The following is a 13,837-nucleotide window of genomic DNA, read 5'->3' as shown; positions in this document are numbered from 1 at the left end:
ACGGGGCAGGTGGCTTGCCCTCCAAGCCACTAGGGTCGTTGGCCAATGGGGAGGAAGGAGATCCCTCCTTTTCTTTCCCCACCGATCGCTACCCCCTTTTTAGGGATCTTCATCTTATCCCTTCGGGATATGATCGTATTCCTTGTGAGGGGATCTTGGTGCGGCTAGACCAGCGGTGTGGGGCATTTCCCCACTACCCACGTCCATGTGGGTCCCCCATGCAGGTGGGCCCCACCCTAGAACCTTCTAGAACGTTCCCGATACAATATCGGAAAACTCAAACTTTTTCTGGAACCCAAGATGATACATCCCATACATAAATCTTTCCTCCAGACTATTCTGGAGCTCCTCGTGACGTCCCCGATCCCATCTAAGACTCAAAATGACCTTCGGACTTCACTATATTAATATCTCAATACTACCCTAGCGCTACCGAATGTTATCGTGCGACCCACGGGTTCGGGAACATACATACATGACCGAGACTCCTCTCCGATCAATAAACAATAGCAAGACCTGTATGCCCATATTGACTCCCACATATTCAACGGAGATCTTTATCAATTGAACCAAAATGTCAAGGATTTAGTTAATTCGGGATCCAATTCCCTTTGTCCGGTGATATGTTACTTGCCCGATATTTGATCGTCGATATCTTCATACCTAGTTCAATCTCGTTACTGGCAAGTCTCTTTACTTGTTCTGTAATACAAGATCACGTGACTAAACTCATTAGTCACATGAAGCTTCTTTTGATGTTGCATTACTAAGAGGGCCGAAAGATATCTCTTCGTCACACGGAGTGACAAATCCCAGTCTCGATCCATGCAGCTCAACAGACACCTTTGGAGATACCTGTGGAGAACCTTTATGATCACCCAGTTACAAAGTGGTGTTTGATAGCACACAAGGTATTCCTCCGGTATCTGGGAGTGACATGATCAGATGGTATAAGGAACAGATAATTGACATGAAGAAAGTTATAGCAAATAACTAAGTGATATGTTCTGATGCTAAGATTACAATTGAGTCCGTCCATCACATTATTCACAATGATGTGATCCCGTTATCAATTGACAACTCATTTCTATGGTTAGGAAACCTTAACCAACTTTGACTAACGAGCTAGTCTAGTAGAGGCTTACTAGGGACATAGTGTTGTTTATGTATTCACCCATGTATTTAAGTTTCTGGTCAATATAATTCTAGCATGAATGATAAACATTTATCATCAACAAGGAAATATGATAATAACTAATTTATTGTTGCCTCTAGGGCTTATTTCCAACAATTATTTCCCCATGGCTGACGATGAAAACAAAAATACTGCGCTTCCATCTAAATATTGTACTCCCATCTTGCGTGAGGATGACAAGCTCAAATAGGAGGTGACAAGTGAGGGAGTATCTCTTGAACCCTCGTTTGTAGCGAAATTCAAACATCTGCAGTCGTGTGGCGTGGTCGTCCGCACAGGTCAAGGCCGCTATGGTCGTGGCTGCCAACAGTGTATCCGGCATGCTCACATCCGTTATGGTCTGCTATGCACAAGACCATATTATTTCTTATGTTCTAAGTGTTTGTAGCAGGTACCAAACTGATCTAGGATTGGCTCACTGCGCAGGAGTTAAAAAATATTCTAAAGTACCTCAGTAGGACTAAAGATTTACTCCTAGCCTATGAATGTGATGACGAGCTTGTTGTAAGTGCTTACACCGATGCTAGCTTCATGACTGATACAGATGACTACAAATCTCAACTGGGCTATGTTTTCACTCTCATTCGTGGTGTCATGGTTTGGAAAAGTATCAACCAAACAACTATTGTGAATTCTATATGACGAAAGCGGAATATTTAGCAGCTTCAAAAGCTCTGAAGGAGGCAGATTGTATCAAGAAGTTTCTTGAAGAACTAGATGTGGTTCCAAGTGCAATGAATCCCATGGAGCTTTATTGTGATAATAATGATGCAGTGTCTCAAGCAAAGGAGCCAAGGTCCCAGCAGAAGTCCAGACATATGCAATGCAAGCATCATCTGATTCGATATCATGTTGAAGAAGGTCTAGTAAATGTACTCAAGATTCACACCGATCAAAATGTGTCAGACCCGATTACGAAGCCTCTACCATGAGCAAAGCATGAACACACCGGATTGCTATTGGTGTAAAGGAAGTTATGTAATCTAGATACTGACTCTAGTGAAAATGGAAGGCTCTTAAAATTATGCGCTCGAGACAATAATATTTGTATTATTTATTTCCAAGTTTATAGCCAATGTTTATATTCTATGCTATAATTGCTAGGGTTCTTGAATATGCGATTATGAGGAAAACTCGTTAGCACGTGTAGAAGTATAAATGGTAAAATCAGATTCCTTGTTTGGCCTTTAGGACTAGCTCAAGTGTTAATGTGATGATTTCAGATGGGTCAGGACGGTCAAAAGTGGGCGTGGCAGCGGTCCGGACTCTTGCAAAATCCTTCCACGTTTGTCTTCGGTTGGCGGAAGAAAATACGTCTGGACTGTCCTACGGACCGATACAGCCCCGTATTGGAGGGCTTCCGCCGTCCGGGCAGCGTGATCCGAACATATGCGAGAGGTTTACATGTCGACGTTGGAGATGCCGTAAGGATAGAGCCACACAGATGCTCCCAGGACAAGCGCCTACAGTTGTGCGTGCTGCCCAGGAGGGAACCCGTCGGCGGCACGGCCCCGCCACGCGCCTGGCGCACTCCGGCACGGCCCGGCCACGCGCCATTAACATAAGCCCGAGCCCAGTCTGAGTACGTCAGTGCGGCGATTACTTAAGATAAACCCCATCGTAGATCCCCCTGAAGGGCGAATCTAGATGGCTTAACTAATCTACTTTTGGGAAGTAAGCATCTAGCCAGCGCAGCATCTACCCCCACTAGCTATACTGTCAGTACATGCATTGGCTCCTCTCCTTAAACTTGGTCAATGTACAGTGCATTGTGCGGTTAATTAAGTTGTTTGGTGATGATCGTTATATTGTACTAGGATTAGACCAACCAAAAGGGCATCCAGTCCGGTGCCAACCAGAGCGAACACGAATATAGGGCTGGATGCTACGTGCCTTTCTTCTTTGTTTCAGGAAAGGGAAATGTTAGGTCCACTAGTCCAGTAACCACCGGTGCTGCTGGATCCTCTAGATTTAACTTATGATGCATCAACATAAACAATAGGTTGCCAGATTAATGTGTAAATAAGTACTCGGTTATAGAGATTCATTAGATAGCTGACATACGCAATACGTAGTGCTGAGGAAAACAACTTACAAACCAGAAAAAAAAACTTCATAACTTTATTAGGAAACAAGGACATGGGAACCGAAAATCTGACGAGAACACACGGCTTGAACTCAGACAAACCTTTTTTTTAGGGGACCTCGGACAAACCCTTGATAGTTGAAACAGTGAGGTGATGATTTGAATGTTATATCTTTTGATGCGGATATAGGCCAGCCAACCGTGAATTATTACACATATAGTTGGACTCCATCTTGAAAAAACCAGTGCCCATGAAAATTGTTGTATATATATATGACAAATGCATATATCATAGAGCATTACTTAGTATTTTTGATAAATGAAAATTTTAATTTATTTATTTAGTGACAACATAGTCACAACCCCCACAAAAAACATCATCACAGCAAGCCGATACAACCGCACTTCAGTGACATGAGCTTATTCTTGGTCCTTTGCATACTAGATGCATGCAATGACGCAGTGGGGACAAATAGAAACGGCACAATGATAAACAAGGACAAACAAAACTAATATGTAGGGGCCTCTATCCAAGCCTAGACCGCCATATCTGTGCTGCCCGGTAAACATCACTTGTGTCGCCAGCTCCACCTTATTTTTTCCGAAACAACAGGCCTCCCCATCAATTTTCATTAAATAAACCACTGCAAGTTTACAAGGTTGAAACTAAGAGAACCTCAAAAGAAAAGAAAACATAACAGGGGACTAGAACCCCAAACAAGGAGCAACAACAAAGCAGCATGATCACAAATCGGACACGCATACTAGTGAGAAACCATCGGCCACATCTTGCTTACATGCATTGCGAGATAGGTGTGGACGGTGGTGTGCACCGCTTGGGGACAGCAAGATTGGATACCTACGATCGACGACAAACTTGGGCAGTGGTGTGCTAACAAAGAGGGAGAGAACCACAGGAGGAAGGATGGATGGGCACTCATCATCATATGCATGTCGACGTTTTGGAAGCATAGGGAATTCAATCGTCTTTGATGGCGAGACACCATTGGTCATCTAGCTAGGTAATATGGACTATCGAGAGGGAAGGTTGCCTATGGAAACAAGCAGGGCTACTCAAGGGCGATCTAGAAAATTTCTTTGCAGGGTTGTCTATGTGGACTCGGCGAGAGTAGTTCCTTAGGTTGGTATAATCTATGTTAAACGAGTTGTTACATTGTCGTAATAACTTGATGTGGAGGGCTCTTCATCCATTCTCATTATAATATATGATGTGCATGCATGCTTGTGGAGTAGCATAACATTTATTATGATACATTATCTACCTTTCTCATTATAACACATTTTACATCTATACAAGGCCATCAACACATTTATTATAACACATTTATTATGATACATTCTCATTATAACACATTTTGCGTCTATACAAGGCCATCTATGCATGCTTGTTTAATATTTTCAGCATGCAACCATAATGACACTTAGCTACTTCCTCCACTCAATTTTCTTGCATGCATGCAGTGTATTAACGATCTCACTAAACGAAAAGAAAAGTTGGGTTGTAAAATATGTACTCTCTCTTTTCCGGTTTATAAGGCTTATGTCCAAATCTTAGTTTTTCCATTTTGTAAGGCTCAATTTGGTTGTTCCCCATCACAAGTTCAGATTCCAATGTGCATTAAATAATTACATGCAAGTATTAAGAGAAAATTGACCAATGCATGTACTTTATGCATGCATGCATTGCAATTAATACATTTGTAAACATAAATTTTTTAGGAAAACAAGAGCATTAATTGGATGTTTTTGCAAATTACAAAAAGTATTCCACCACTCACTATCTATCTTGGTTGGAGAGATTTTTGAATTGAGCCCTATAAATCGGAAAGGAGTGAGTATTAAATTTCATGATATCAGTATATGATACTCCCACAATTATTAGCCTCATGGCATTCCCACAAAGGCCCTGTTTGGTTCATAAGTCCTAAGACTTTTTCTAGTCCCAACTAAAAAGTCTCTAGTCCCTAAAAAGTCCCTCTTTGTTTGTTCCCAGAGACTAAAAAGTCTCTAGTCCCTTCCTAGAGGTTATTAAATGACCATGTTGCCCCTAGTATATAGAAAAATAACAATCAAACAACACTATGGGGCGGCGGGCCATTGAATGCATGGAGGGGCATTGTTGGAAAAGTTCCAAAAAGTCCCAAAAAAGACTATCCTTGAGAGTCTTCTTCATTTAGTCCCAAATGCCTAGTCCCTAAAAAGTCCCTCCCGTTTGGTAAAAAAGTCTCTAAGAGGGACTTTTTCTAGTCCTTACACAAAAAAGTCCCTGGAAACAAACACCCCCAAAGTATAAGTATTTCATGATATCATTGATTTCTTGATTTCCGCTTTTTTTCATATTAACAACTTCTGCATGGATATTCGAGCAGCACAAGGTAAAACCCTTACTCTCAAATTATTTTTATTCTCATTCTCATAATTTTCCCCCTAAAATTAGTAATCTGAAAATTATAACGGCATGTGACACTGACATCCCCTCATCCCTCGGCATATATAAATGGGAGCTCAAGCGGGCTCCATAGATCAGACCAGCCATGAGAAGTAGTTAATGCTAATCATCTCAATAAAATTACATTAGTGAGCCTCCTCCCCTACTACCAGGCTACTACTGCCGCTTCCTCTTGTGACTCATAAAGAAAAATGCCATCAATAGCAGCTAGATTGCTCGGTGGTTAGGAAGCTAGTTAAGCTAGCTAGATTTTCCCTCTCTCATCCATCGTCTCTAACCTCTCCACACGAACCCGTCGATCAAGCAGACGCAAGCTGCTGCGAGCTGCCGGCTTGCAATGGGGCACCACTACCAGCTGTTCGAGGACCCGTTCGCGAGGAGCATGTCGTCGCTGGAGCCGGACATCTTCTCCGGCACCGGCGTCCATCATCACCTCGCGCCGTCCACGCAGTGGCTGGGCCTCGGAAACCACGGCATCCCAGTGGCGCCGACCGCCAACAACGGCACCTCCTCGGGCGGCGACGGCGACGGCTCGGGCTCCCATCGCAAGATCAGTCACAACGCCTACGAGCGAGACCGACGCAAGGAGCTCAACGAGCTCTACTCCGACCTCCGCTCCCTCCTCCCCGAAGACGATCGCACCGTAATTACTCATTCATCTTCCTCCGTGGCTCTCATATAGTACATGGGAGAGGTTCTGTCATGAGCATCCAACCAATTTATCTTTTCCTTCAATTGACTGTGTTGCAGAAGAAGCTGAGCATTCCAATCACGGTGTCACGGGTGCTCAAGTACATCCCGGAGCAGCAGAAGCAGGTGGAAGGCCTGGAGAACAAGAAGGAGGAGCTGACACGGGCCAGCTGCAAGCCAGGAGTGCTGACCATGAGGGAGAACACGGCTCCGACTGTGTCCGCCACCTGCATCGACGACAGGGGTATCATGGTCCAGGTCAGCCTGGTGAGCACTATGGCTGGAGATCTGCCCATGTCCAAGTGCATCAACGTGCTGGAGAATGAAGGTCTTCGCCTCATCAGCTCGTCCACTTCCGCATTCCAGAACAGGACGTTCTACAGCCTTCATCTTCAGGTACACACCTGCCTTTAATTCCTGTTGGTAATCTCTGTCATCGATGCTTGTGATTTGATATTTTGGGGCTTCCTTCTGGTAATATGTCATGTGGATGCTTATGATTTTATCTTAACAAACAATATATAGTACGATGTGCTAAAACTCAGCAAAAGGCACGTCTATTTCTTTTACTAATATAAAGTGTTTAATTTGAGGACATCTTTGGGGGCAATTTTTTTGCTATATATGAAATCGTATCTGGTCAGGCACTGCCACGCGTTATCTATTACTAGGACTAAATGTTAGTTAGTTACATCAAATGCAAGTTAGTTTATTGTAATATTGGAATGACGTTTGCTTCGACCTCCATAGATCTCCCCCAACCCCATCCCCAATAAAAGATCATGATTGTTAACTCAAATCAGATGGTGGGGACTGTAGCCTACAATTAAACCTATTAAGATACGCGTGAAGGGCGGCTAACCGGCTATGACACATGGCGCAAGCTGGTTGGCCGCGGTGAGAAATCTTTTGAACTTTTTTAGATGAAGGTGTGGATTATTTTTTAAATGCACCTTTTCTTTTCAGATGGAGGTGAGGGCCTCTTATATTTTTTCTAAATGAAGGTTATGCAAAGTGGCACTCGTTGGTAGGTTGTGATGGTAATTTTTTTCTTTTTTTTAGATGAGGGTGAGAATTTTTTTCTGAATTTTTTTTTTGGACAGAGGCGAGAACTCTATGTACTTTTTGTAGATAAAAACGTGTGCACAACTTCCTCTTAAGCGGCGGAACAGGGTGGCGCCCCAACCACTAGTTTGAATTTAAAAGGGCGGCACAGTACAACAAATGGTGAATGGTACATTTCGTTTACCTTGACCAAAATTTGCAAGGACGAATCTCATGCTAGGAATATGTACTGTAAATGTCAAAACAGATCACAACGAGTCTATCCGACTGCTCAAATGGTTCTTGGTTATAGTACCAAGAACTATTTTAACAGTATATAGTAGGGATTACAAGAAACCTCGTCATTCTAGGTTGACCAAGTTCCATCTTTTGAGCTTCGAGTTGCATTCTCTCCCTCCTTCTCCCTCCTCACAACCGCTCCCTCCTCCCTTACCCACAAACGACGCCTCCTACCTGCCCATTCTCCTTTCCCCTTGTCGTTGTTAGAGACCAGTGGCCAGGCTAAATTCCGGGATGGGTCAATGAAGGTAGCGGTGGGGAGGTATTTGCTCTAGTAGCCTTCGACAGTGACATGTGATCTACCGGCAACCACTTGAACCAAAGGATACGGCTCTGCAGCAGTGATTGTATTGTTTTTGGGGATCAACGGTTTCTAATGGTGAGGCGTCGGTGGTCGCGATCCCACCTGCTGGTACGCAGGCGATGGCGACATCGTTCTTTGTCCCAACGAGGTAGACCTCCGCTTTGGCGCACGGATGGTGCCATGGTCCTGCGATGCTAGGTGGTTCATGCAATGGGTCAAGGGTCTTAGACCTTTAGATCCGGTGGCAACGAGGAGTATGCATTGCCGATCAATTTTACGCCACATGGGAGGACGGTGGAGCATGAGGACGGTACAAGACTGCCAGACTGTCCTGTATTGGGATATTGGCGGTGCCTGTGACCATCCTCCCTCTCCAATCTTCACCTCATGTTATACGATGACCTTCGTCGTTTTGAGTGTTTGGTGGCAACTGGCACATGTTGCAATTTGAATATATGCTTGTGCGGGCATGGACTTAACTTGTGTGGTGTCGCATGTCAAGACCATGGTATGCATCTAGCTACTGGGATCACATAATGTGGTGGTGACAATATGTTGATGACTATGATTTGGTGATGTTCCTCGAATACCCAGTCTCAATCTCCAGGCATAAACCCCATTGCATGACCCTAATTTCCTATACCTGGCAACGAAGGTGTTTTTCATCATTACCTTATTGAAGGCATTTCTTTACGATTTGCTCGGACTTTATCTTCATGGTGAAAACTCAAGACCTCCCTATTGGTGGTTCTATTAGACGACGTTGGCGCTTGAGCACTATTCCCTTCATTGAGACTTTACTACTGGAGAACCTTTCTCATTATCCTTATGATGTGAAGACATGGTTTTTGCAGATATGGTCGTTGTAGTAGTCCATCGTCAATGTTTTAATCGCTTTGGGGTTTCTTTTTTTCCTCCACCTCAGAATAGCTTCGGTCTTGTATTAGTTTTTGTGCATTTGTGTGGTTCAGGTTATGGTCGCATGCATCCTAATTATGCAGAGGCCGGCTGTGTGCTCATTGCATTTGTATCCATTTGATGCTTTATTTTGAGTTCATAAAGTCCACCCTTTTGTCGAAAACATATTATGGGCTCCAAGGATTCAAACTACGAACATATCAACATTCCTTAGTGATCAATCATAACACACTTGTCAAAGAGAACATGTTCCCAATGTTTGGTACTTTCTTTTGACATGGGAGACATGAGCACTTGGTTGGATGAGGACTTTGCTTCTTACCGTAGCCGCATAGGCTGGGTTCGTTCATACTACACTAAATCTAAATGTGCCAGGGTCTTAATACAATTTAGCTAGACCCACATGCACCTTGATTGGTCTTGTTTTTTCTCACATCCTTTCCATCCTGAACTAAAGGGTGGGAGGGGGCATCATGATCATGTTGATACAACTAATGGAATGGATCAAGCTTGTTGTATTTGGATTTATGTCAAGGGAAAAGGATATATTATGACATGATTAAATACCAAAACTCTTGAAATGATGTCTTGCTTGTGTGGCCAACTGACTCCATTAAGCATGGGAAGTGTACCAAGTAAAGAAAGGAACATCCCCTTAATTCGTTAGGCAATGACATATATGAATGCGATAGAATGCATGGATCTTTTTCCCACTCTCTAGGCCTCTACTCCTTCGAGAGTCTATTAGTTGTACCAGCGAAAAATGGATATTTGGAAGATATTTTTATGAATCTTTATGTGGATTCCTACGTGTTATCCATTTTTTCTAATACACTAAGTAGTGACACTACAAATGTGCCATAAACTTTTAAATTGTATCTTAATATGTCATTATGATCAACCATGGAATGGCAATTTTATTCCCAAGAACTTACAACTCCATCACATTTCCCATTGAAACAGAGAACCCAACGAACGATGAGCAAGGAGTGTCCAGCATTTTGTGAAGAACTGGAGAACGTCATGAAGCAAAAGGCAGGACTGCGTCTACATCACTAGTAGATTGTAGCACAATAATGGCGTATATTATCATACATGTTTAACCATGAACCAAAATGTATGTTGTATATATAAGAAAATGATCGAAGATAAATAGTATTGATGCATGCATGATATATAACTAGGTAATATGTCCGTGCGTTGCAACGGGAGAAGAAGTTACTCGCACGTAAGGCAATAAGCCTGCCTCAACCCCTCTGCCCAGCCCAAACAGGTCCACGCTTTCTATTTTAACATGAAGCTCTCAAGGGCCTGGGCTTGAATCTTCTCTCCTTGGCTTGGATTCTCCTCCGTACCTCCTCCCCTCGGCATGAATAAAATTGAAGCCCAAATCGATCTTCCATCGTATTTGCACCTTCTCAAGGCATCGACCCACCGGCAAAGAAGTCCAATGGTGCATATTTCTACAACCAAAGAAAATACTATATTGTGCACTTGTGGTTCCCTACAAAGCAAACATCAGTTACCATAAATAAGAATTGGCCGGGCAAAAAAAAAAGAGTGGGTCATCATTTCTATTTGACGAGATCAAGGCCACCTGGTTGAAACTTTCAACAAAGATTCTTCCTATCCGATATGCTATCTTCGCTATTGATTCGATTATGATTCTGACTCATTGTGCTAAAGACGCACACCCACCATTGCCACATCTAGGTAGCATCCGGAAGATTGCATGAGCAGAAAAAGAAACTACAGCGGACCACTTCACCAAAGATTTTGATCTATGGTTGATGTTAGACAACAATATGAACCCATGTGCTTTCAGTTATTAACGAGAAAAAGGTGTGATCATTCCCAGGTAACCCTACACAGCCATAAACAGTAATAAAAATATATTAAAAAACCAAAGTCCAATGAGCTCAATACATGACAAAAAAAGCAGTGCTTAAAACTTTTAGCATATTTGATGTCCTGAATTCCTTTTTTTTACTTTGTTTTCTAAACTTTCTAAAGTTATTACTGTTCGTGAGGGTGTAGGGACACCCGGAGCTAAAAAAATGAATCTCTTTCGAGTCATACGCATCAAACTTAATGCTTTTAAATTTGATGCATACGCTTTAGACAAAAAAAGATTCGTGAGGGTGTTATATCTATTTTTTTAAGTTATTACTGTTCATACTTGCTTTGGATATTTCACTCACATTTTTTTTCTTTGGACAAAAAATATGTATAAAGCATACTCATAGTGATAATCAAGCATTAAGTTTTTGGAAGACGGGTGTAGATCAAACCTGTATGATTCATATCACTGCATGCATCAGCAGACAGGTATACACAGACCAAAACAAACATAAAGCAGATGATGAAGCTGCTGCTGCCGGCCAGTGCTAGCCGCCCACTCCTCGCATGCACCAGGACATCAACACCAGAACGTACTTGATCAGGAAGCACTTCTGCCGGGAAGATTGAGCTATTAGAGCGAGTTCCAGCTTGATGGCCTGGAGGGGGCGGCGCGGGTGTAGCTGCTACAGTGCCTCATTGTCATGGCGCCGGTGACCATGTCCTCCGCCACTCCATGTCGGGCAGCTCATTGAAGTAGTCCTCCGCCTGATCTTATCACAACTCGTAGTCGGAGAAGATGAACGACAGTTGGCGATGATCCGCATGTAGGCGGTCTTCCAACAAATTATATCCAATTCTCTTTTCTGAACTTTATAATTTAATGAACTACGCTTCTGTGCAACTATATTTGAATCTTTTCACATGGATATAGGATCTAATCCTATGCGCACGTGTGTGTATGAGCACATCATGCAAATGTTGCAAGTTAAGTACTGTACTAATTAAGTCTTAAATATCTCCACAGCAGCTACAGCAATCACCCCCAATCCCCACAGTCGCCTCCATAGCACCTATAGCCTCTCATTCGCAGTGTCACTGTGGGACGGCCCATAATCCAGATCTATGCTCAAATAATCTGCCACTACCCCATTGATTTCGAATCTGCCACGCAAGGCATTAACAACCCCAGGTAAACATTGCATGCACTCGTCGGACCCGTCACGTGTGTCTGCGTCCTTTGCGCCGTCTGCGTCGCCGTTGTGCCGTGCTAGCTAGCGGTGCTTCTTCTGCGCCGTCCGCGTTGCCGTGGTGCCAGGCTAGCTAGGGCTGCGTCCTCCGCTTCGTCGCATCGTCCGCGTCGTCCGTCTTGCGTCCTCTGGATCTCACGATGTAAGGAAGCTGAAGAAAGGGCCATCGGATCGGAGGATCCAGGGCTCGATCGGATGGGAAGGATACCGCATTAGCCTCCTCCTTTTGGCGATGTGCGTACGTTTCTTTTTTAAAGAAACGAGACTTGGGGAAGAATTTTTTTATTTTTTTGCAGGGAAGAGATGGAACGTTTTTTTTAGGCAAGGAAGAGATGGAACGTGGGAAGGGCTTCACGGCTGGCTGGGCTTGAGTTGATCGAGTTGGGCCAGACACATGAGATGGCTCGATCGGGGGGAGAGACGATAGATGGATCATCCATCGTGATAGCTAGACGAAAAGAGGTGGAATAGAGAACTTACCTTTTTTAAAAGAGAAAAAAAAACCTTTCTCTTTATAAATCTCAAGCGTCAATCATCATGATTAATATAAAATCAACGGATGTAAAGAGGTGATCTACTCCCTTCATCACAGTTTAAAGGGTGTATCTCCAAAACCAATTTTTTTCACAATTAGAGGGAAATAGGGCGCAGGTCATTAATTAGCCCGCTGAAATTACTCCTTCCGCTTGCCTTCGTGGTGCGCATGCATGGTGTGAACTGAAACTTTAGGTGGAGGTGTGAATCGGTTTTGTTTGCATGCATAGCTGTGCAAGGCCTTTTATTGGACCGGGAGGTTATTATGAGTTTGTTTGGCGATTAATTAGGCACATATCCTTAACTACCGCAGCTCCAGCGCATCATTTATTCCTGCCAATCGCTAGCGACCTTGGGCCCAGAGAGATGTGAGGTACGCCCTTTAAACTGTGATGGAGGGAGTATGAAGAATTATGAAAGGCTCCTCCCTTTAATATTAGGTAAAGATAAAGATATAATGTAGGGTGTTCCACATAAATACTATTGTACATAATTTTAGGTGTATCCATCTGCGCTTTGAGTATAGTAAGTATGCATGATAAAAACAGGCAAAAAATAAATAAATGTAGAGTTTGCCGCAAAGAAGTGGCGTGCACTCTCCTGAAAGACATCCATCTAAGGGCATATCTAGCCCTTTCCATCTCCTTTAATCTCCTAAACTATTCCTCAACCTTAATCCTTCAAATTTTCATAGATTAAGCTATTTTCCACCCATCCCTTCCCCTAAACTTAACTTCTCAAATGAGGTTGACCCAACATAAGAGTCTGTCTCCGCCTTATTCTTCCTTCTGTGCGGCCAACGACGACTTATGGCCTGTAGATGATGTTCATGAGCTATCTAGGACGCACCAAGGGTAGATTATTTTTAAAAGTAATTTGATAGAGAGTCACCGAGCATGACGTACACGTGCAAGGGAGGAGTCAAGAAAGTCAGCCAAATCTGAGCCTATGGGCTACAATTTGGACACTTGTTTGTCTCAATGGGTTCTTCTACTATTCATACCCCTAGTGGCATGATGGTGTGGTCAAAGACGCAATATTGGTTCCTCGGAATCGGCGATGACAGACGACATCCATGTTTCTTTGTGGGTACTTCTGAAAAATGCATTTTCTCAACAACAAAAAAACTTTGGCAGCCAATTTTTTGGGTTCTTTTCATTTTGCCTAAAGCTCCATTAAATCATTTGCCCATGAAATTTTACACGCT

The 13,837-nt window shown here is 43.2% G+C and overlaps 1 protein-coding gene across 1 annotated transcript; it reads left to right on the top strand.

The window, feature by feature from the left end:
* Window positions 1-5,857: 5,857 nt before the first annotated feature.
* On the top strand, window positions 5,858-10,089 carry LOC123063465 (protein IRON-RELATED TRANSCRIPTION FACTOR 2). Its single transcript, XM_044487256.1, has 3 exons — window positions 5,858-6,394; window positions 6,502-6,837; window positions 9,971-10,089. Exons 1-3 carry the CDS (start codon window positions 6,089-6,091, stop codon window positions 10,064-10,066), a joined length of 738 nt encoding a protein of 245 aa, XP_044343191.1. The 5' UTR covers window positions 5,858-6,088; the 3' UTR covers window positions 10,067-10,089.
* Window positions 10,090-13,837: the final 3,748 nt, after the last annotated feature.

This window comes from Triticum aestivum, chromosome 3A, assembly GCF_018294505.1.
Source record: "Triticum aestivum cultivar Chinese Spring chromosome 3A, IWGSC CS RefSeq v2.1, whole genome shotgun sequence".
Lineage (NCBI taxonomy): Eukaryota > Viridiplantae > Streptophyta > Magnoliopsida > Poales > Poaceae > Triticum > Triticum aestivum.
This window is presented reverse-complemented; position numbering and strand designations above follow the sequence as displayed.